The sequence below is a fragment of the Charadrius vociferus genome, unplaced genomic scaffold, assembly GCF_000708025.1.
Source record: "Charadrius vociferus isolate BGI_N301 unplaced genomic scaffold, ASM70802v2 scaffold51, whole genome shotgun sequence".
Lineage (NCBI taxonomy): Eukaryota > Metazoa > Chordata > Aves > Charadriiformes > Charadriidae > Charadrius > Charadrius vociferus.
The window spans coordinates 2,021,322-2,044,822 of NW_009646939.1; the positions used below are offsets into that span (position 1 = coordinate 2,021,322).

Below are 23,501 nucleotides of genomic sequence, written 5' to 3' on the forward strand. Positions count from 1 at the left end.
TAATTTTATATAGAAGATGCAACTCTTCAGGGCTAAAACCAGACCTGAACTTACCCAACCCAAGGCTTACTTGAGCGAGGGAAGTGCTGCGAGACACAAAGGTCGTGTGTGAGCCGGGGCCTCCTGGAACAGACGGGGTTAGGGAATTGCAGAATGCTTTGTGGTACCGGAAAGTCACTTTAATCAGGAAAGGGAAAAAAAAATAAAATCCCACCTTTCCTCCACGCATCAGACAAGATCTCTTTTATCATCTGGGCTGCAGATGACAGCTCTGATCCTGTTCCCTTCTGTGCAGAGATAATGCTCCAGTTCAGCTCTTCTCTCGCTATGGCTGGGACATGCTAAAAACTGCCTCTGATCTACTGTGAGCAGCTTCATCCCTCTCCTTTGAGACATGAACCCCATTTCCATAAAAAAAAGTGACTCGGCTATAGTTCCAGCAACATTTTTTAAAGTAAAAAATGGACATTACCTGGAGTGATAGGAATCAGTGGGCTAATAAGAATCCACTCGGATTCTGGTGATACACCTGGCTTCCCATGCAAGACTTCTCTTAGGGCACAGTCCTTTAATACAAAATTAGCTCAGATCCTAACAGGAGGGAACTGAAGAAATAAAGCAGCAGAAAAAGCTTCCAGCAAAACCGACATATGTACTGTTCCAAGTTGGTAAATATACATAAATAAAGCCAATCCCCTCTCTGTAAACTGCAACAAGTATTGCGAAACCAGAAAAAAACACCAGTGATTTCTCCCCCGTCCTCATTTATAGCCAAGCTTTTAGAAAAATCTTATATACTGCACACTTCCCTAGGAAGGAACAACCAGCAAAGTGCTAATTAACATTCTTTCTAGTTCATGTTGATTGTAAAAAGTTCCGAAAAGGGGAATAGCTTTCTGTGAGGCTTTACTGTGAAGAAGGAGAGACAAAGAAGAGGGGCTGTATGACCTGTGTTATCTGTGGAATGTCTCCCTCCACAAGAAACAAGCAGGCTTTTACAAAGCCAGATCAGAAAAAGCCATCGTTAACCAGATGTCAGTTCTGAGGCATTACTTTAATCTGGTAAATGGCAAAGAGGCAGCAGAGATTTTATTTTGCACCAAATCTCCGTTTTGGATTCAGGTGAAGGGCATGGAAAAAATACATGCTTGTTCAGCAACACCCTTGCATAGATTTTTGTTTGAAGCATAGGTGGGACAACCTGGCTATAGAACTGCCTTAGTGACCTAAGCTGTGACATTGTTCCTTAATGTGATGTAAAAAGCCCTATTGCTTTGCTGCAAAGCAGAATTGGTGTGTCCATTTCATCTGTCCATTTCACCTCTGTCACTGGAGACGGCTACGAAACACCCACGCCTAATACCACATTTTTCTACACCGTGGTTTCTTCTGGCACATTACACTGTCCCCATCTCCCCAGCATCTGAGATCCTTCGCGTGCAATCAACAGCATCAGAAAAGTACTTAGTGACCTCACAGGACTTTGCCTATTTTTGTTTTTCCAGGATCAGTGTTTGAAGGCTAGACATTTGGGAATTTCAGTTACATGAACGATTTTGGGGTAGAAAGTGTACCAATAATTCTGTTTTAAGTTGTGTATTATTTAAAAGAGAAACTTGATACAGACTGAATCAGCGCCATGACCAGTCTTCTATCACGGTGAGCAACAGGATGCAAGGAATGCCCCTTCCACGTGGTGGATCTGTTTCTTGGGATAGTCTGTCCTGTGTCTGTCCCACTGGGTTTAGCAAATCTCCCATATCTTTGGCTCATCACTTCGTGGAATAAGGACAGTGGCACCATATCCATTTTAATGTGTGTGTGACAAACGCAGTGCAATTTGATTGATTGCCCATCAGCACCTTTCCTTCCCACTCCTCAACTATCCCTGCCCAGATCCGAAACTCCCATACTGTTTCACCACCGAACTCTTCAAGGGCACACCATCTGTGACAACACTTTGTACCACCTTCAGCGTAAAGGTGTATTGAGACACAAGTAACAACTGTTAAATAAATGAGAGGCATCTGCGATAAGTTATTTCAAAAAGGCTTCTTAACGGGCTACAGCCTGTGCGTCGGCATCAGTCCCATCTAGGCACAGGCCAAACCTGTGAGTCAGGATTATCGTAAGACAAATGGCAACCACGCTTCCGAGCAGGTCAACCTTACGAGAAATGTCAGCAGCTGTCAGGACGACTGCACAACTCCACAGCTGGCACCTCTGGCATCTTTCAAACATGCACTTACCCGGGGATTAGGCTCTGTCAGACTTACTGCATCATCTCTCTCACTCACTTTTTCACCGGCATTTTTTTTTTTTTGTATCGTCTAGACCACACTGAATTTCAGCTTACTGGCATGACTTCTGACCCTACACTTTTTGTGCAACTGCTGTTTACTACTTTTTGTTTTTTAGTGTGTAGAAGTCCATTCCTTCTTTTGATTTTTGCCTGAATCACCAAGTGAGGTCTACAATTCACTTCCTCTGGCAAGAGCAAATACCTGCCAGTGCTAACAGCAATAAACACTGTGGGCTGCTGCTTAGCCCTGCAGTGACTGCAGCTTTTGTTTAAAGGCACCGTAGGGCTGCTGGGCTTACAACATCTTTCTTCATCCTTGTAACTTTTAAAAGTTTTTATTTACACCAAAAATGTCACCTTCCCCCCAAAGAAAAACTTGGTTAAAATGGTTCCACAGGGTGTGTTAAACTGTTACGCAGAAAAAAAGCAGGACTGTGCTGTGCTACAGATTTTACTTTAAAGGATCTCTTTCACAGTCCTTTTAGGGGCTTCTGAACAGGAGTTTTATGAATTTATAACAACATATATGTCAGGCAGACACTGGAATTCAAATTATTTTAACTCCAACTAAAGGCTTGTGTTTGAATGTCTGAATGCATTCCTTTGTGGCTAAGATTTTTGCAGTCTTAAAACTGCAAAGACCGTATCTTCATTATAAATACTCCATTTCTTAGTCATTCTTGTGTCAAAGGACTGCTGAAGAGAAAATCTGCCTAAGTGTGCTGCAGGAGGAAGCAGAAATCAGAAGAGTTTTGTTGCAGAAGTGGGGATGCATAGAGCCGGATCTGCTCGCTGAGCCCGGCGTCTCAGCTATGCAGCTACATCTTCAATACCGAAAACGCATAAAATCAAAATGAATATTGGTATTGCTGAGCTAGTACTCACACTGCAATGTGATTTACCTTGATCCTAGTTGCTTAGCATCTGTTGGACTTATTTACTGTTTAGAGGGAGATTTTTGTTGGTTTTCTTTTAATCTCAGACAGAGTCTGGATGACTGCAGGGCTGGAGGGTTAATACAGACCTCTGTATTTGCCTGGCTGGTTCTTATTGCCGACTTCTTTACTGTCAGAATGGCTCATAAATGGCTGGCTTATTGGACTACTTAGTTTAATGGTTGTTAAAGAATAGACATTCTTACAAAATGAACCCTGTAATTGTCTCTTTGGAAACCCTTTTTCAAGCGTTTGCTAAATACAATAAACATTTCCATGTGGGTATAGCAGCAACACAGTGTACAAATAAAATGGTTGAAACGAGGCATGAGAATGGCTGTGTTTTATGAAAGTCTGATTGATTTTTAGAAACACGAGGGCTATTTCCACTTAATGAACCCCTCAGAAAAAAAAGAAAACATTTCAATTCAAGTTTTACAATCCAGGCGCTACAAGAACTAGGAGTAGACGCAAAAAGTATGCTGTCTGCCTTCCCCACTGCTGCATTTCTAGCAGCCAACTCATCCCTTTCTTGAATCCCCCCAGAAGTCTCTGAGATGGCTTGTGTGTAGGAATTACCTTCCATTCTGTTCTGTGCAGAAAGAACTGCTAGCACTTTGCTGAACTTGAACCTCTCATGTATGAGCCAACAGAAATATGCCAGCGAGGAAGGAGGATCCTGGCTAAGGCAGAGCTTGACTAAATAATCTGACCTTTTTCTTGGCGTGGCTCTGAAACCTATCAAACCACCCTGTTCTGGCTACCTGCTGTGCCCAAGGCCAGTGCTAAACAAATCCTTTTTTAAATTAACACTCTGTAGTAACATTGTCTTACGACTTAAAACGTTAGTTCATGGTAGGGTACCCAAACATGAGATACAGGGAGCAAAGACTGACTGCAGCGCACCTAACATTTGGCGTAGCACATACTCAGGGCGGTTTTTTAGTCCTGGAATCACATTTATGCCTTTGCATTTAGCCAAGCCAACTTTCCAATAGGATATATTCCTGAGGCTGACACTAAAACCCCAGTGCTTTATATCATTTGCATTCTGTTACAATCATTTAGTTCTTCTGCGCTTCCTTCTCATTCTCCTCCCGGAGAATATGGACAAACAGCATCTCACTGTGACCGGATAAAAAAACTTTAATTCTGCACATTTCTCCACACCAAAATGAAGATTTAGCAGCAACCTGATTTTAACAACATTTCTTCCCCACCATTACACGAGATTTAAATAACCATAACTGGTATTTTTGAATTGTTTTCATCTTGAAAGATTCCAATTGCCTTTTACAGCCCAGAAAAGCCTTTGCTAGTCTTGCACTAAGAAGTTGATAAGGGCAGTTCTGGGAGACAGAAAGGCCTTTTTAATGGTTCGTCCCTGGAGATGCTTGACTCCAAGTTCACTTTGAAGAACTAGCTCGTGGACTTCTTCAAAATTGCGGGCTGCTTGCTGAGGCACAAAAACTTTGCCGCAAGCTTTGTTATTGATCTGAAAGAGAGAGACATGAAAACAAGAAAAAACAGAAGTTACCAGACTGATTTATACTATTTCCTTTCCTGGATCCAATCCGCCTCATTACGCGGGGAGGGGGGGAATAAGTGGATCAAACTCTCTTTTCTCCAACACCAAGCTTTCTAAGTGGAGGATAAAATTCTCCAGACCTCCTGTCCCTCTACCATAAAATAAGAGAATGAAACTCTGATTCACGATACTCAAGGGAAATTGAAGAAGTGGCCAGAGGAAGTCTTAGTTTTGAAGATAGCAAGCAGCACGTGACTATGCAATGCGGCGATCTTTTAAGTTTAAAAACGCGATAGTTACACAAGCTGAATAATGAAAGTGAACATAATAGTTTGTCAGGTGGGAATCGTGGTTTGTACATACTTCTAGGCTGCAATTTGGATTCTCTACAGCAAGGCAATTCCTTACAGAGCTTCAAATGCAAGGTTTATTAAAATAAAAATATTGTGGCTGAAAAGATATCTGAAAGACTCATCATGGCTCATTTTTCAAAAAACAGGCTTTAACTCATTATATCTTGCCTTCATACTAAACGCATGACTCATTAAGCCAACACCAACCACAAAGACGACAACCACTCACTCATAAGGTAACGCTTTCCTGTGTGTGGCTGGTTTTCAGAGCAGCATCCATACTGGTTTTGCATCAGCAGGGCAGAATCACGCAAGTAAAACGAGTAAGGCCTTCAGTGGGAATCACCTCAATTTATAAAATGGTCTTGTGAGTCTTTTCTGTCATCCAGTAAGGGTAGATAACAGAGACTACAGAGCCTTACTGAGGACCTTTCTGGAATGAGCATAAAATTCATTATTACAAAAGCTTTCAGATTTATATAGAGTACTTGCAGTGGATTAATGAAAAGAACAGCAATCCTACATTTAGCAAATTAAGTAATTGGAATTTTTTAATCCGGTTCTATCAAATTACTTGTATAAAAATTTGCTGCAGGTAGTACAAATCTTTGACCTTCAGACATCATTCTAATGAATTTTCAATCATCTAAAAGTAACATATATCGCTTCATACAGCTTGGACCTAAAAATGCATGCAGTTTGGTTTTCCCCTGGATTTTATCCAGGATACATGTATGCAACATACCGTGAATGAGAGAGAACTAGTTCATTTACCTAGTTTGTATTTTATTTAAAATAAAATAATCTGTCCAATTCTCTGAGAGAGGAAGTTGGAACAGATTTTTAAGGAACAAGATGAAATCTGAAATGCAGCTGGGATGAGTCATTTCTGGGTTTTTACGAGACTTGACATTAATTTGCAGCGATAATGTAGGTAGGCTTTTAACTATTCCTATATGTGTCCATAATGTGGTATCATAACAGGCTGGCTGTGTTAAACTTTGCCTTTGGTACCTTGTGCAAAGTAAATTCCTTGAAAAACACAGAAGAGTTAATTATTAAAGCTTTTGTGAAAAATAAATACAAGTAGTTCTTTTTGACAGGGCACTTCAGAGAAGAAATACATTGCACGAGAAAGAGTAAATGGTAAAATCCAAATGAAGAATATAAAGCATGCCTGTGAGCTCGCTGCTAGGACACACAGCCTGCAGTTCAAAACTATGCCTGGTTAGTTAAAATGTCATTCACTGTCCTCCACGATGCAAATTAATTTGTCCCAGTGGATGGATGTTGGCAAGGGGAAACGTGCTACAACTAGCCGATTTGGTGCTGTGCTCAACAGAAAAGCCAACGGGTCTAAATCAACATAGTAGATAAATGGTTGTGTTTTCCTAGAAAGGTCGAGGAGCCTGGGCGACCTGACACTGTGTACCTTCCCACAGCACCTCTCCTGATCTTCCCACACCGCCCTGCGAGCTGAGTCCACAAATCTTATCAAACAGCAGATTGGTTATGCATAACAAGCATCCTTTTAGTCAAGGGGTTAGGTTCTCAGCAGCACAGATGTCTTCTGCTATGCCTCCATCTCTCTCTCTGGATCTCACTAGACCAGCATAACCCTCGGGAGCTCCAGGTAAAAGTGCCAGCACAAGAAACTTGGGTGCTGGCAGACTTGTTTCTCTGAAAAACCTTCATGGCAAACTGCAAGAGGAGGCTTGGGCCATTTTTTTCCCCTGAGGAAGGAACGTGCTTCTTTGTCTTTTCAGGTTTTTTTGGTGTGTTGGTTTTTGGTTTGTTTTTTTTTTAATTTGACACTTTAGAATGGTTTAGATCTAGAGGGAGCTAGAGGGGACTAGAGAAGTTATGAGGGACAAGATAAAATCACAAAAGACTGAAAAATAAGCACCTGGAGGCTGTGGAGAGGAATTTTAAGTTCAACTCAAATATTTTTTTACCATTGATGCATAATTCTTCTGAGAAGTAAAATGGGAAAATAAATACCTGTGCACTTTTAGGTCTTCCTCATATTCCAAAGCAAGAAAAATGACACAAACTCAGCTTTTTTTTTTTTAAAAAAAAAAAATCAGTTACAAGACTACAGCTGCTAACAGTCCTGTATGACCTACAAAATGTGAGGAATGCTAGCCAGAAGTGTGCTCATAGGATGAAATGCACACTACACTATGGTCAGATTTTTCACAGCATTAACAATATAGGTACGATTAAAAATATTCAACTCTGCAATAACATTTAGAGTAATAGGTACCGTGCATATGCAGTGAATTTAAATGTCTGTCTTGTAGGCAATCTGTATTGTATCAGCTAAGGATGCAGTGAGTTGGTTGGTTTTGCTGCTTTGGGTTAAATATGGCAAGACATAACTCCAGCACAGACAGGAAATAATGAAGTATTTTGTGTCAAGAGAAATAAAACCATAATGTCTCAGCAGGCAAATCCCTGGCAGCCTGAGGCAGTTTGATGTCTTGAGAAGAATAGGGTTGTGGCCCGAAGACTCAGTGTGTCTGTGTAGCCTTGTGAAGAGACACTGCCTCTTTGCAACTAACCAATTCCTCCGTATGTCAAATGTTTCTTGGTTTAATGAGGGTAATTTATTTTTACAGCCATACAAAAACCTACAGTGTCCACGAGACCTTAAAATATTCACATTTCTGATGATTTTTCCCTGCTTCGCCGTATTTCCCTTTTGCCTTACTCTTACAGTAGAAGGCCAGTCCCCCTCCCTGTCCCCTTTCCCCGGGACTGTTTGTCAGAATTATTCCTGGTTCAAAAAACGAACTTGTCTCACTGGTCTTCCATTCACTTTCTTTCTCAGAACTAAGGAAGGTGTTTACATACATAACATTCTTCCATGAATATATGGCTGAGCACACAGGCGTTGCTCTTTCTCTTATTAGAGGGCTTCTACACAAGGCTATGGCTTTGACAAAGTTAATCAGGAAAAGAAACAAAAATAATCTCCATAATGGTTGTTTAAAGCAAAATTAATGTTTATTCTTCTGTTTTCTTATTTGAGAAGGAAAATTTAACGTCAGAAGAAAGACATCAGTGAAATGTTTACGCGTTTTTATGTTCAGTTATGCAGTCTTAAAAACATTGAGTTCAGTTTGCCTTGTATCGCTGAAGTTTTTATTTTAAAGGTGTATTTAATAACATGTTTGCTTTAACCACAATTGCAAAGAAGTTTCTATAATTACACAATTTCTCATTCATGACTTCCTTATAAACTGAACACTGGAATTTAAGATGTTTGCTAGCTGTGCTTGAAGGTGACAGTTTATTTTAAGCTTGAGCAAAGGGATTATACCTGAGTGAAGATTTCTGTGGATATATGACCTTTTTACTGGTATAAATAAAAGCTTATCACTTAAAGAAAGAACGAAAGAAAGAAAAAAAGCAATAAACCCACAGTGAATATTAGCCTAAGTCTGCCATTAACCCCAGCTGGCACTTGAGTCGTTCTCCTTGTTTTGGGAAAAGATGCCAATTCAAAATTTCCTCTAAAAAGACATACTCTGTGGCCTCTGCTAAGGATGTATGTTGAATGTTAGGAAAATTAGTGTTTTAGCAACATTTCTCATTCTGTTCAAGTGGACCGACTAAGATATCTGGCAAGAAAATTATTTGCAAATATATTTTGGTTAAGGAAATCTACAGCGACATGACTTCCCCTGAATCCAACCAATCTCTTCCCTCCTCAAAAAAAGCAGCTGAACAAAAATAACCCAACTGCCTTACTCCTTCTACCCAAAGGAGCTAACAGAATAAAATACAGATAAAATGCATTCCTCCAGTGCATTGGGGGTTGGACTAGATGATCTCCAGAGGTCCCTTCCAACCCTGACCATTCTGTGATTCTGAGATTCTTCTGTTTCTCTTACACACACACAGAGCACATGCAGTTTTACATGACCAAATGATGTTTCTTCCTAGAGGCTCCGCCTCATTCAATATCCAGAAACACAAAAAGCATTTAAGTTGAAACATTTCATTTAATTTAAAACATTTAAGTCTAGAATGTCTGCATGGTATATTAAAGGTTATTCTTTGGAGAACGGTGAAAAAGGCAGGAGTCCTGCAGGTCTAATAGTATGCAGCTACGTAATTACAGATTATCATAATGCCTGAGCATGAAGAACTTGAATGCAAGCTGACCAGGAGTCAGTTGATGGAAGAGCTGAGAGACTACCCATGGCTCTAGGCAGTCCTTCTACGGCCTGCAGTGGCATTTGCTGCTACTGTGCTCCATCTAATGATAAAGCTTTATGATGCCTGAGAGCATGCTGAATACAGACTAGTTAATTAAAGATGTAGGAAAAAAAAAAAGACAGCAAACTACACAGTGCATGTACACATACAGATGTTGGAAAAATGCAAGTTAACTACATGTAGTTGTATGGCCACTCCTCTACTGTACTGCCAGCTCTTTCCCTAGACCACAAAAGTGTTTGTTTGAACTCAAAGATAAACTGGAATGCAGTTATAGCATTAACAAAGATACCTGGTTTTCCTCAGTCTCATTCCTGCAACTACGCTCTGCTGAAATGTGCCAGAAGTTCAGCTTGAGGCAGACAGGAAACACCATTTGGCAAAAATCACAGCAACTTAACCCGGCTTATGGTAGGTCGTGTTAGGCAACTATAGCACTGCAGGTACCACAAGAAATGTCACCTAATTATACATTTTTGTACAGGGCCAAGATCATAAATGCAAAAAATCTGGAGGGACCTGTATTCTGATCGTAGTTTTGACTGTACCGTCTTTATCCACAGCTGTTCATTGGTCAAATCTCCACAGGTACTAATATGCAGTCACTCAAAAACAGTTGTATTTAGATCATCTCCCCTCCAGACTTGCTACATTTTTTTCATTTAGGAAACCATTTTAATTACTCAGCACAATGGTAATTGCAGCTTCTGTTCTACCTGTCCTTTCACTGAGCCACCTAAGAAGGGAACTGACTTCCACAAGAGCAGAAATTTTGTCCTCCTCTGAGCTCTCTATGCATTCATTGACCACCACTGAAAAAAATGAAAATGCTCTTACCAGAACAGACATCTCCACGACATCTGCTGGCTGAAGGTACTCTGGGTCTACTTCGGGCCAGGACTGATGCAGGACATCAACATCCCAGCAATGATGAGTACAAAGTTTATTCTGCACATGTGCCAAACCTGGAAAGTAAAACCAGTCAAACATTCAGCTGTACTTTAACCAGAACATTAGATCTTTGAAATTTGCCTGATAAATAAGATCAGAATAAAGTTGACTTTAAAAGCAAGTCCCACAGGAGGAAACAACATTGTTTAGATTAGCGTACAGCACTTTATAAACAGAAAGATGTATCTCTTTGAAGCGCTTGTTTTATACTGTGTGTAGGGATGCTAACATGAACCTTGTGGGCACATTTTAGATTTGGATTAGTACTCCCAAACTTTGCCAAAAGCACAGAAGACCACTGTTTATTATTTTAAATTGTAATACTGCAACATAAGCTGACCTCTACCTCTAGAAGTCAATCATAATACTGCGGGGTATTTTCAATAACACTACCAGTTTGATTAAAATTTTACTAACAACTCAATCAAAATGATACACAAGTACAGCTTATTATTTTACCATCTGTAATATGCTGGGTAGTTTCTAAATTTGCAAGTCAAGTTACTTGCAATATTTTCCCATATTTTGTGAAGTACCAATTTTCTCAGAAATTAGAAGTGCTACATAAGAATACCTTGCATAGCTTGCTCTCCTTCCTATGATATGTATATTCTGAAACACTTTATCCTTTGATTTTATTTAAAAAAAGCTTATAAAAGGTCTATAAATTATCTCCTTTTATGAAATAGGCTTTGCTTTCCCCAAGACAATTCATTCCTGATTTATTTAAGTAATAGGAGAATAGGATGCAATTCATTCTGAAGCTGCATTCTCTAACTAAATAAAAGCTTCTGAGTGGGATTTATGTTGCTGTTTACTCCAGCTGTAGGACAAAATAAAAAGATTTCACTTAACAAGAGACTGTCAAATATGATCAATATTGATGATGATTGCTCTTGTGATTCTCACGAAGCCAGGGGATTTTTAAATTAAAAACATTCTCTGTGTATGAATAACAATACAGACTAAAACTTTTTATAAGCACGCGCTTCATCCAGAACTGCAAAATGTATTTGAAATCTCATCTGGTTTAGGGAAATTCCAGCAAGAACCCATCAACGCAAGATTTTGCTGTTGAGACTGAAGTACCTGAAGCTGTTCAAAACACAGCACGACGGCAGACACAGGAGCAAAACCAACCCATGCATAATACATACATGAATTTGCCTAGCTGGATTGTTTAGACTAATTCAGTGAATAACAGCAGACAGAGACATAAAGAGAATGCAACTTCCTCCAGAAAAATCCGCCTGATTTTTGTCAGTGCTTTTTCAGACAAAGCACTTTGGTAAAATAGCCCTGCAATTTGCTGAGTGATTCAGAAAAGGGCAGTGAGTTGGACCAGTGGGAGCTATTTCTAATGGCAAGCAAGCACGTGCACATTTCCTAAGAATAACAACTAAGCCACAATCTTATTAGCTAAATAATTGATTAAAACACTGCAATTAATCAGGTTTTGTGCCTTTTTTTTTTTTTCTGTTGCAACAGTAGCTCAGAAACTGAAAGAGCAAAAGATAGGTACTCAAGCAGAAAAAAATATCTTTGCATTGATGATTCATTATCACATTGACTTTAAAGACAACAGCTGCTAGATTCTTCCCTTTTTGGCTTTTGAACATCCAGATGAGCTCATTTCTTTCCAACTGATCACATGCCTTGTGGCAGAAGCATGCATACTGGCCACTCCTTATTTTCCTGTTGAAGTGGATTCTTCAAACTATTTAAAACCCACTTTCTAATAGAAGTCAAGAGCTTCTACCTACGAAAGCAAAACCAGGGTCGCTTTTAATCCCCGCAGAAGCTGCCAGTCCCAATAAACCTACTAATAAAAAAAAAATTAAAATGCTTTCTGAAGCAAATAAAGTGTGACTAGCACAATGTCTATCTTTTGGTTCGTTTTCTTGCTGCAAAATGAGCTATGAGCTCATCCGTATTAAAAAAAAAAATGCAAAAGTCAACAGAACTAGTTTCAGAAAACAGAGTTTGTCAGGAAACCAAAATGAAGGTTTTAGTTATGTTGCCTGTTTGGCTTCCTGCCTTAATTCACATTTTGTGAGTTGTAGGACACAGAAAATGCAATAATTTGGTTTGCATTTTCAAAATGCAACACACACAAAACCAGAAACCTCATCGCTATGATCCAGAATGGCGATGGGCCACTTGTCCGGACTCAGGCAGAACCCTCCTTCAGCCTTCCCACTTGATTCTGAGACATTACACGAAAGTGTTGTTTGACACATTAAGAGACTTTAACTTTGACAAGTTAAGACACTTCACAGACTTTTATTGTGAAAACATTAATGACCTGTTTTATTGTCTTATCATACTGGAAAGCACATAGTGAAGTGCACATTATGAAGCACCATACATTTTGCTTTACATTTTCTGACATATTTTGCTTTTATGGTTATAGATTCTCTCGCAGACGTAGGACAGAAAGCCACCTGAGTATATTTTTACTTACTGTAAGACGTTTACTTATACGAACACATCTATACAGGACAGATCAAGGACCCCAGTTGTGCTCAATCTGAAGCCCTGATCCTGCAATTGGAAGTGCTTCAACGGACTTTAACTGACTTGCAAGCTGATATTAAAACAAAGTTTCCCTAACGAGTAACTCACAGCATTGGAGCCCACATTAAACATGTATTATATTACTGTAAATGAGTGAGTTGAGTGGAGGGGACGGGACAAGTCTAACAATGTTTCAGCTCATGGCAATGTTTTATTAGCATTACATGAGTATTTCATAAGCATAATACTTCCCCATAGGTGCTTTTTTTTTTTTGGGGGGGGGGGGGAGCAGATTCTCATTTTAAAGAGATTTGAAAAGAAAGTTTTGGAAGCAATAGTGTATCAGCAAGGTAAGTTAGAACAGCAAGGTAATTCTTGTTTTACAGAAAAAAGGCGCTAGAAAAAATTATCTGTAAAATTCCAGCAATAGTGCAGCTAGCTTGACACAAAATTGTGTAGGCGAGAGAAAAAGATGTGATTATGGATTAAACTGAGTAAGAGCTGGCATGGGACAAGGGCTGGCACAGGGAGGTTAACAAAGCAGGAAAGGCAAGGAGGATGGAAGTCTTAATGGGCGATAAAAGGAAGTTAATGAAGGCATCTGAAGCCACGCCAGTATCAGAGTTTAGGACTAGGCATTTTCTAAGAGGAGATATAAGAAGATCAGAGGGGACAGTATAAGGTGACTATGAGGGTGCGTTATCCAAATGTTGATAACTTCTGGATTTAGCAAAATCAAAACAATAGAAATCTGTGTTAAGTAAAAATCCACCATACTAGCAGACAAAGTTTTTAAAAAGCTCAGAGCAGGAGTGTGTAAGGGTAAGTGGAGATGCATTTTGGGTCAATATCTTACTCGCCTCTGCAGCCTCTTCCAAGGAGAAGACTGTTACCACGTCACTTTGTTTTTGATATGCTTTTTTACTATTTAATGAATCTTCCTATTTGACAGATTCAGGCAAGTTGCATATCCGAAATACCCTTCTGCAGCCCATGAGGAATGTGTCTGTCAGTAGTATGTGAAATGGTCTGCAATCTCAAAGAAATGATAGCAATACAATAACAGCTGTTTCCAGATAGCTCTAAGAAAAACTGTATGATACTACTGGTATAGCAGTACAGAACTGGATAAAGTCAGGAAAATTTACATTTACCTAATACGGTACTAGAGGATTCATTTTATATGTTCCCTAGTGACAGATGTGGAGTGCCAAGGTGGGTTGTGAAAAGCCCAGGTTACTAAAAGCTAACTCTAGAATGTGTTTCCAATTCAGCAAACTCCACGTGAATCCTTTTAAGCTTCTGAAAATGATCTGCCTTCCTCCATTTTTAAGGACTCACTATCCTTCACTTTGCGTTATTACTCTTGGAGGAAAAAAATATTTTTTTTATTCCAAATCATGTTACTTCTTGGATTTGTGAAGGGCGGACTTCTGCATTCACATTTTCAATTAAAATCTGCAACATCAATTAGCTTCCGCTCAGCTCTATTCTTTACAGAAGCCTTTTTGAGCAAGGACTGAATTCAGACAGAGAAATTCTTGCAGAAGAGCTATTGTGGTGACAGTTAAAATGTTGCTAAGACAATTATACCATTACAATTTCCAATAATTATGTTTCATTTCAATACATCTTAAGATGTGTTTATCGTCAGTGTATATCTTTCATGTGCTATCTCTAATAAAAATGTAACAACTCACAATAAGCAGTTTCATATCCTTATCTGGACAGTAAAATACTGTACTACTACAAACAAACTAAAAAAAAAAAAGTCTCAAATGGTGTCTGTATATTCCTCAGATACAAGGTTTCAGGAAGGAAACAGATTTCCTCATCCTGTTAGTGTTCATAAACTGCCAAGATGTCAGCCGGATGAACTCTTCCCACAATGAGGGGCTACAGTTGCTTTTTGTGTTATTAAGCGATAAACCAGTGTATTCACTGCACAACTGGGACCATTAGGTTGAAACACCAAAATACTGAAAATTGTTCCTCCTCTAAGCGGGAGGACGAACTCCTTCACACACAAAATATCAAAGCACTGGGTTACTAACGTTCAGCTGCTGAAAGGTGAGGTACTTCTCAAACAGCATTCAAGCAGCTTTTCCCTTCACTCAAACTGGAAATATTTACTGCCAATACTGAAGTACGCTCTTCATTCAGCTCACAAAGGGACCAAACTCTTCATTCCTACCTGATGCGTGAAAACAAGTTGGTCACATATAAACTAAACCCCATGGGAGAATAACTCTTCAGCTGCAGAAGAACAAAAATTGCTGTACCTTGAATCTATCTAATTTTACTTCAATTATACTTAAAAGCTGCACATTACATCAGAAGCATCCTTGGGCTATCAAACTGCAGTTCTGAGTTTGCAATGTTTATCAACAAACTAACAAAGAAAACATAGTGGACTAAAAAGCTAAAATTTCAAATTAACTCTGATGCAACTCTTGCAAAGCAGGAAAACATTATTACTATCAAAATTACTTATATCACTGATGCTACTCATTACTTGAAATGCCAGGCAAAGCATCTTTAATTAACACTCTAAAATAACCTTTGCAATTTTCCTAATATATTCATTAGTTGGTAATCATTAAGATTTACCGATTTGCAGTTAAATCCTGCTGTAAAGAAGTTGTTGCTAATCAAGAGGATACCTACATACGTATTTACACACTTAGCCAACTTTTAAGTTTTACAAGCTATTGTATTAGAAAACACTGATTTGCAATTTTTTTTTTTACATTTCATTGCGCTCTGTGTCAAATAGGTTTTAGATTGAAATGGAAATCAATTAAAATGCAAAAAAAGCATTTTTTGCTATTTAAATATCATTGAATCATAGAATGGTTTAGGTTGGAAGGGACCTTAAAGATCATCGAGTTCCACCCCCCCTGCCATGGGCAGGGGCACCTCCCACTAGACCAGGTTGCTCAAAGCCCATCCAACCTGGCCTTAAACACCTCCAGGGATGGGGCAGCCACAGCTTCTCTGGGGCAACCTGTTCCAGTGCCTCACCACCCTCACAGTAAAAAAATATAAATGCACTCAGAATGCAAGTATTTAAGAAAATTTGTTAGATCCTTAAAATTTATCATATTGTGTTTTGCAGTTAAATGTTACTTTTTTGAGCAAAGGAGAATATTTTATGTAATTAAATAAAACTGGCAATATCAGATATTTTTGGACATCAGAGCCTTCAAGACTTCAACATATATAGAAGCTAGCCTCTTTTGCCTAGCTTTTCATGCCAAAATTAAAAAGGGAAAACAGGTTGGTTGTTGTTTTTTTGTTTTTTTTTGTTTTTTTTTTTTAATTTACAGCATACCTGCCATTTAAACTGAAAAAATATTATTTGCACCTGCAGAAGAGCTTCCAGTTGTCAAAAGTAATTTTATTACCTTCACAAAGCCTCATTCCAGGTGCTAACCCAGAAAATTCTATAGTTCTGAGGCTGGATTGTCTTCAAATCTTTGGCAGAGTTAACTTAACATAATACAATACATTAAGTCAGGGTCTCATTGTAGGTTGTCATTATTTCACATTTGTTTTAAATTCTATTGTAATTTCTTCTTAAATGTTTCTTGACCATAATCAGTGATCAGAAAAGCATAAAAGGAGAGATTACAATGTAACAGTAAACGTATTATTCATCCTGTGAAGCACAATGCAAACAGTCAAAATTAATGAAAATGCTCTTTTCTTCTCCCTCTTTTAAGGCTGTAGTAAAATTAATATTAGGCATAGCTCATTATGTAGTAAAAGCTTTCTAATAAGAAACACTAATAAGAAAGCAAAATTCTTTTTCTTCAAAAGGAATTCTTTCAAAAAGGAATTTCTTCAAAAAAAGCTTAAATACACAAGGCGGTTCAGAGTTAACAGAAGTAACTGTTCCTACCAGCATTCCTACTCAACTGGAAAATTATCTGTTTGATATTAACTACATGGTTTCCAAATTTACCAGTTTCATTTTCCCCTGTTGAAAGAAAAATGCTCCTTGTTTTAATCACAAAACCAAACAAAATGTAAAGGCTGTATACAAGTTATTTTAGAATGAAATGTCAGTATTTAATTGTAAATATGTTGCTTATGTGTTGTTTATTCTAGGCATTACAATAGCAGACAGAGGCTTCCATCAAAGCTTGGGGGTCTACTGCTATAGGTGTTATTTATAGAGCTAATAACATACAAAGACCTTTTCCTGACTAGTTTACGAGAGAGGAAGCAGCACTATCCCCACATTTAGATGCAAAGCCAAGGTACAAAAAGAGACTTACTCTGACTGTGTATAGATAACTAAAGCACAAAAAACCCTAAACAGAGTATTTAGAAAGCTTAAATTTTTATATTGAAATTATTTAAAATAAGAAAGCATCATAATAAATAATATACATAATAAATTGGTTACATCAGATAAGCAACAAGACTTGGTGGAACCAGAGTGCAATTCAGAACATGAACTTGAGGAATATTTCTCTAGACTACAGTTGGACATTTTTCACCAGAAAATCGAATCCCAGGACAGAATTGCTAGATGTTGGCTATTTCAAAATAATATAGTCTTCTTACCACAACGCAGTAGTTAAACGTACATACGTTCTCCTGATAAAATTGTTTAATAATTTGATGTAATGTAGTGATGACCATGCTAAAAGAGATTATGATTTTCATACTTAGTCATAAAATTCTTCAGGCAATAATCACCACACAATGTTTTTGTCTGCTAGTTGCACTGAATTACAATGCGCAGTCTTCGGACCACACAAGCAAAATTTTATCTTTAAATGCAGACAGAAGCTGAGGACAATAAACTCTCAATTTTTATATGCATCCGTTTAATTCTTACATCAGAGAGAGATACAGAAAATGTTTATCATTCTCCAGTGATTTTAGTAGTAAGAAAAGACTTCCCTCTCTAACATTCAAAATGTTACAGGATTAAGCTTTAGGTTTGACAAGTTATGTTAATTAAGACATCCTAGTGTTCTTTGTCATTTTATGAAACATATTTGATAATTCTGTATTCCCTAATATGTAGTTGAATTTCAAGTTCACAAGGCACTGTATGTATAAGCAATTAGCCTTGACTCATTCTGCCTCCATCTCAACCAATGCAGAAAACAAAGTCATGGCAACTACTTCCATTTAAGTATAATTTTGATTAGATGGTACTTCACATTGTAGGAGAATATTGACCAGAAGTAGCTTTCTCCAGATGGAGCATGTCTGATGCCACTCTTGATTCTAAACAATTAAGCTTTTATTAAGACATCTTAAAAACATTGGAAACGAAAACACAGAAAAACCCCACTCTCCCTAATGCATCTTGCTGTTTCCAGTGTCTCTGCCCCTATGTTATTGCTCCGAACAAGAGCAGCCTTTCTTTGAGAGTAAACTTTATTACAGGGCCATGCCCAGCTCTGAAATAGACGCTATTAAGTAGCTCTGCTTTGTAAACACTTGAATGCAGAAAGTTTTAGGATGACTGTTGAAAATAAAACTGTTAAAACAGCATCCAAAAGCTAATATTAGGTCCAAAACCCCATAGCAATTTGTGGCCAGTCTTAATGCAGAATATATTCCTATCTTCCTAAATATATCTTGGGACTTCTCCCAATAACCCTTAAAACCAACTGCTGAACTCCAGCATGCACATCCCTTATTTCACAGGCTTTAACTGTAGCCGCAGCACCCAACTTAGCCCACTTTGGATTCAGACCTTAAGGTTTACAGCTGTGACAGATCTTAAAAAAGATTTCCTGTCTATCATTCCCCCTCTCCACGCAAGGTTAATTTGCTGCATAACGTCCCTCAGTCTCTGGAGAATTTTACAAGAGTAGGATTTTTATTCAACACTCCTTTAGTCTTTTTAATATACAGCTCTCTGACATGGTCCTCTGCCTGAATTCCTGAAAGAAACTATCTGTAGTCCAAAGACTCTGAAACAGTTTGAAAAAGGGCCGTTTCTAGTCTCAGGTTCAGCTTTTATTAGTTTACATACAGGAAAAGCTAGCAGCTGATGTACAAATTCCTCATGCAAGTCCTGTCTTGAATTTTTCTTACTTCTCCCTTTCTCTGCCTAGTCTCAAGAAACCCACCTTTGTATGCAAAGGGAAAGAAACTAAAAGCAGACAGATTTGGGAACACTACAAGCTTCAAGTTTGTTTAGGAGCTATGACAGAAGGCAACAAGACAGATGCAGAATTGAGGGATAAGTGACACATGTATTATGTTAAAATTTTGCCTTTTTTCCTGCAACATCAATAAAAAGTATATTTCTAGAAATACCTTTCCACATCTCTGATGCAATGTGAGGAGCCATAGGTGCAACCATGATGCAGAGTGTAGCCAAAGCATCTTCAAATTCTGCGCTGTGAAGAATAAGAGGCCGAGAAGCTTGCTAAGCATGAAGACAGAAGGAAAAGAAAAATAATTGTTAATATAAAAATTCTAGTGTGTGTGTGTGTGCGCTAAAGTATTTTAATTAAGAAGAAAATGCAGTAATAAAAGCTAAAATCAATGTCTATGCTCAGGACAGCATAATTTCATAGTAAGTTGGAAACTTATGAAAAGTTCTGGAGAATTAAAATCAGAGCTCTTGGTCACAGAGTGCTCTCTAAGACTTGGAAGCTCATCCCTAAGAGGCTGATGCCGACCCTTGGGGATCTGCTCTGGTATGGGAGTCTGAACACAGACCGTGTGGACAACTGTGGCCCTCTAAACCATTTTGTGTGCTGCCACTTCTAGAAGTCCAATCTTAGAAAAAATCAGTGCTATCTGAGAAGTGGTGAAGTATTTGTGTAAAAGAGTCAAATTGTGCTGAATGCACCACGGTTTCTGTTAGGACAAGGTTCAGTTGTATGGGATCCTAGAGTGGCTTAAGTAAAGCTGAATTTAGTGATGAAGTGAGGTTTTAGAGCTGAAGGAAGGTTTGGGAATGAAAAGTGCAGCACAACCTTTTACAGCTTGATGTCCAGATTGCTTTAGCAAAGTGTGCCGTTTCTCTAGCAGAGAAAATTTTCTATTTCTTGCAAAAGGTGCTAGCCTGACAAAATTTGAACCTTCATTCCTCTATTTATTATATCTTAACAGAAGAGATATAGCACTAAGAGTAGCCAGATAAACTTTTTCTTTCTTTGCGTGTTCCGGCTCAGACAGATCACATCCCATGGTAAATTCAGATTCTGCATTTATTTTGTAATTTGCCTCTCTAATGAAACAGCACAGAAAAAATGTCAATAATTATGAGAATTATTTGGTGGGTGTGATGAACACCCGTTCTTGTCTACCAGAAAACTGTCCAAACCAGGTGATTTGTTTGATACAGATCACAAATGTTGCCAGATGGCATCTTTTTATCACTGACACTAATGAGGTCAGCACAAACTAGATTTGAGTAAGTTTTAGTAACTACTACCTGTTTTCTATATTTAATCTTCACCCACCTCCCCGCTTCCTCCTTTCAAATAGGACCGAAAGAGGAAGCGTCACCATGCTATACAGAAACTTGTTCTTGAAAGATACTGCACTGACTTCTTTGGTCAAGAAATATGCCAGTGGTCAAACATTTGGCTGTCCATAGAACACTGATTTTTATTTATTTATTTAACATTCACTTATCACCATCCACTAGCCCTAAATGCATATGAATCACTGAGCTGCAGATAAAGAAACGTGTGTCACCTTTCTGACACCATGCAGTATCCCAGACAGTTATTTCAGTATAGCACTTGTGCATGCCCAACTTAACTTTTCATTAAGTTCCTTGACTTTGCCAATAATCTCTTTGGAATCCATAAGGTATAAAATGGTATTTCAACAAAGAAGCTAAAACCCCCAAATTTCAAATTGATTTCTGGTCTAGATCACATTACCATTATATGCTCAACTAGATCTAAGAATACTAACAAAAATGAAGGTAAGAGTTTATTATATTTGATCTATCACCAGTGGCTGATAAACAACAATCTAAATAAAGAATGCTAAAGACTTAAGTTATTTTTACGCTTGTTTTAAAAAAGGGAATTTGCAAACTCTATTACTAGCAGACAGTTCAGTGGTGAAAGCTGTCTCTGAGGAATGCAAGATTATGTGCAATTTTCCTTGTAAAGAATAACCCTTTTCTTTAAACCAGAATATTTAGTAATTCTACAATGTGCTGCTATACCTAGCTACCTATGCAACTTGCTTAAAAACAGAAGAGAAGGAAGAACTAGAGCTAAATGAAACGTATCCTTTGAAATTACAGGATGCAGGCATAAACATCAGAACCTAGAGGCTCTAATACGATCATCGAGCTCATCCTGCAAAACAATATATTTCAGGGTTACACACTGCTTTTGAACCAAATAATTCCACCTAAGTTTCTTGAGTTAGTAGTAACGGTAATGACTACAAGGGACTTTTGGAATACTGGACCTACAGTTTGGGCAGCTCCTGGTTTGTATAAAAACTTACAGGAACAGGGTATAACTGAAAAAATACTTTCATTCATATCACATACTTACATGGAGTACATTAGTGAGGCTCATCAATCGAGAAATAGCTGCATTGAACAAATGATCCTTTGTGAAGTACTCTGTTACCTTGTGTTAAAAGAAAAGGTTTGTCATTAATTACTTAAAATTCTCAAACATGCAGTATCTTACCCCTTACGTGAAAACCACTCCGGCATGCAAACACATCACATATGCAACCACATGTGTGTATGGGAAAATAACAATCATAAAAATTCAGTTGACTTGCTGTCCCTCTGTTTCAGGATTTTAAAAGCTTCAATCAATGCCAATTAGAACTGTGCATCAGTAATCACTTTCTTTTCTTTAATAAAATATCTTCCCTTTGCCCCTACAAGAGGCCTTCATACTTGTAAATCCAGTTATGTTGTTGACAGCTTGTCCATCCATAGCAAGATTGTAATTCTAATGTCTGTTAAAACACTTGGAAGGTCCCTCGCCACAGGATTTAAATCAGGAAAAGTTTTTATCCGTAGAAAAATATTTTAAGTTCATTTTGCAGGTATTTGTCTCCTGGTAATTGAATTGACACTAATCACAGCATGAGACAACACATGAGAAGACACGAACAATCATTTCAATAACTTTTTTTTTTAGGATATGCTAATGTATTTTCTCCAACAACTTTTTTTTCATTCTATATGAAACAGCAGGCAAGATAATGAGGTGTGCAGCAAACAGATCAAAAGCTCCTGTTAGGGATAACCTGCATAACTCACCTTTGCTACCGGAAACGGAGTTACTCCAAACCCAGACTGATAATATTTTAATGCCATAACATTTCGTCCTTTAAAGGAGGCACACAGCAGAGAAATTTTGCCAATCCAAATCTTACTGTTTTGCAAGAGTTCTGTCCCGTAAGATTTGTAGGTAAATAAAATTATTTATACAGAGAATAATTCACTTTAAAATTATTGTGTAAGCTACTCATATGGGGAAAAAAAACTTTTGGCTCTTTAAGTCAAGCATATGGTTTTAGCATGAGCAGCAACTTATTTAGTCATTTACAAACTATGTGTTTCTTTTAACCTCAGATATCACCAGATTCTTCTGCTCCCAGATCCTTCTGGCTTCAGCCTTCTCTTTCTTATTCAGAAGCTCAGGATTGGGCATGGTTCCTGAAGTCCTTGCTTCAATAAGTTTTGTTACAAGAGTCCAGAGGCGCGTCTGCCATCTCTGAACACCTGGCATAGCATCAGCTGTGATTAATGACAGATTGCAGAAACAAATTCCAGTTACAATGAATGAATCCAAAACTTTAAAGAAAAGCAGAAAGGAAACTGAACACTAGAGTTAAACATTTTGAAAAAAAAAACACCACCAAACCCAACCCAAACCCACCTGTATTTTAAATGAAAAATGTCAATGCAATTAAAAATGCCTTTACAAATAGTCTGGGTTGCCTTAAAGGAAAGAAATCAGTACGATAAAACAAAAGTATTTTTCTGCAATGACTTTAAAACATATATACAGCAAGAATATTTGCTAAATCTGTAAAATAACCCAATGTTATGTCAACGTTAGAATGTTCATCTTGTGCTTTAATGACTCAACAAAACAGTTCTACATGCTCTAATTTTTCAAACTCATGGAAGAATAAACACACATATATACACACATTTTTAAATTGAGAGGTTTCTTCTAAAATTTGATATTAGACATTACATGTACTTTTGTTGCTACAGAGATGCTACTGCACTAATGAGTATAGGCTCTGACCCTTGGTACCGTCTTTTGACACAGCTTAATTTATGATGGGGAGATTATAAAGATGTACACCTGCAGGCATCAGTCCGGCTCCATGGCTGCTCTAAGAATGTGTTTCTGTGACCTAGGGACCACGCTACAGAGACCAAAAGAGACCAAGCTACTGCTGCTCACAGCCAGGTCCTCCACGTGGTGTGGTGCAGAGCCACTACTGACGGTATGGCACTGATATGGCTGTAGCTCTCTCTTCCAGGTGTGTTGTGTTTCTACTAGACTGCATGATCCTCGTGAACTCTTCTAGGTGGGACTGGGAGTATGATGCTGCCCCCCAAACCTTCCATCTCCTGTTCACACTAGAAGCATGTAGATCATCTAGACATGGTAGGCTTGGCATTATCCAGACTGTAGTAACAGTGTAATAAGATGCTGGGTAATTTTGACTGCACCTGGTCCTGCATA

The 23,501-nt window shown here is 38.2% G+C and overlaps 1 protein-coding gene across 1 annotated transcript in view; it reads right to left on the bottom strand.

Annotated features, from left to right (window-relative positions):
- Positions 1–4,369: 4,369 nt before the first annotated feature.
- The window catches only part of LARS2 (leucyl-tRNA synthetase 2, mitochondrial), an 85,219-nt gene continuing 66,087 nt past the window's right edge, over positions 4,370–23,501 (bottom strand). Inside the window, exons 16-20 of the mRNA XM_009894979.1 lie at positions 22,365–22,534; positions 21,327–21,404; positions 19,108–19,219; positions 10,183–10,310; positions 4,370–4,732 (exon numbers count right to left, since the gene is read on the bottom strand). Of these exons, the coding sequence (XP_009893281.1) occupies positions 4,553–4,732; positions 10,183–10,310; positions 19,108–19,219; positions 21,327–21,404; positions 22,365–22,534 (668 nt within the window). The 3' untranslated portion in view covers positions 4,370–4,552. The remainder of the gene's footprint in view (positions 4,733–10,182; positions 10,311–19,107; positions 19,220–21,326; positions 21,405–22,364; positions 22,535–23,501) is intronic.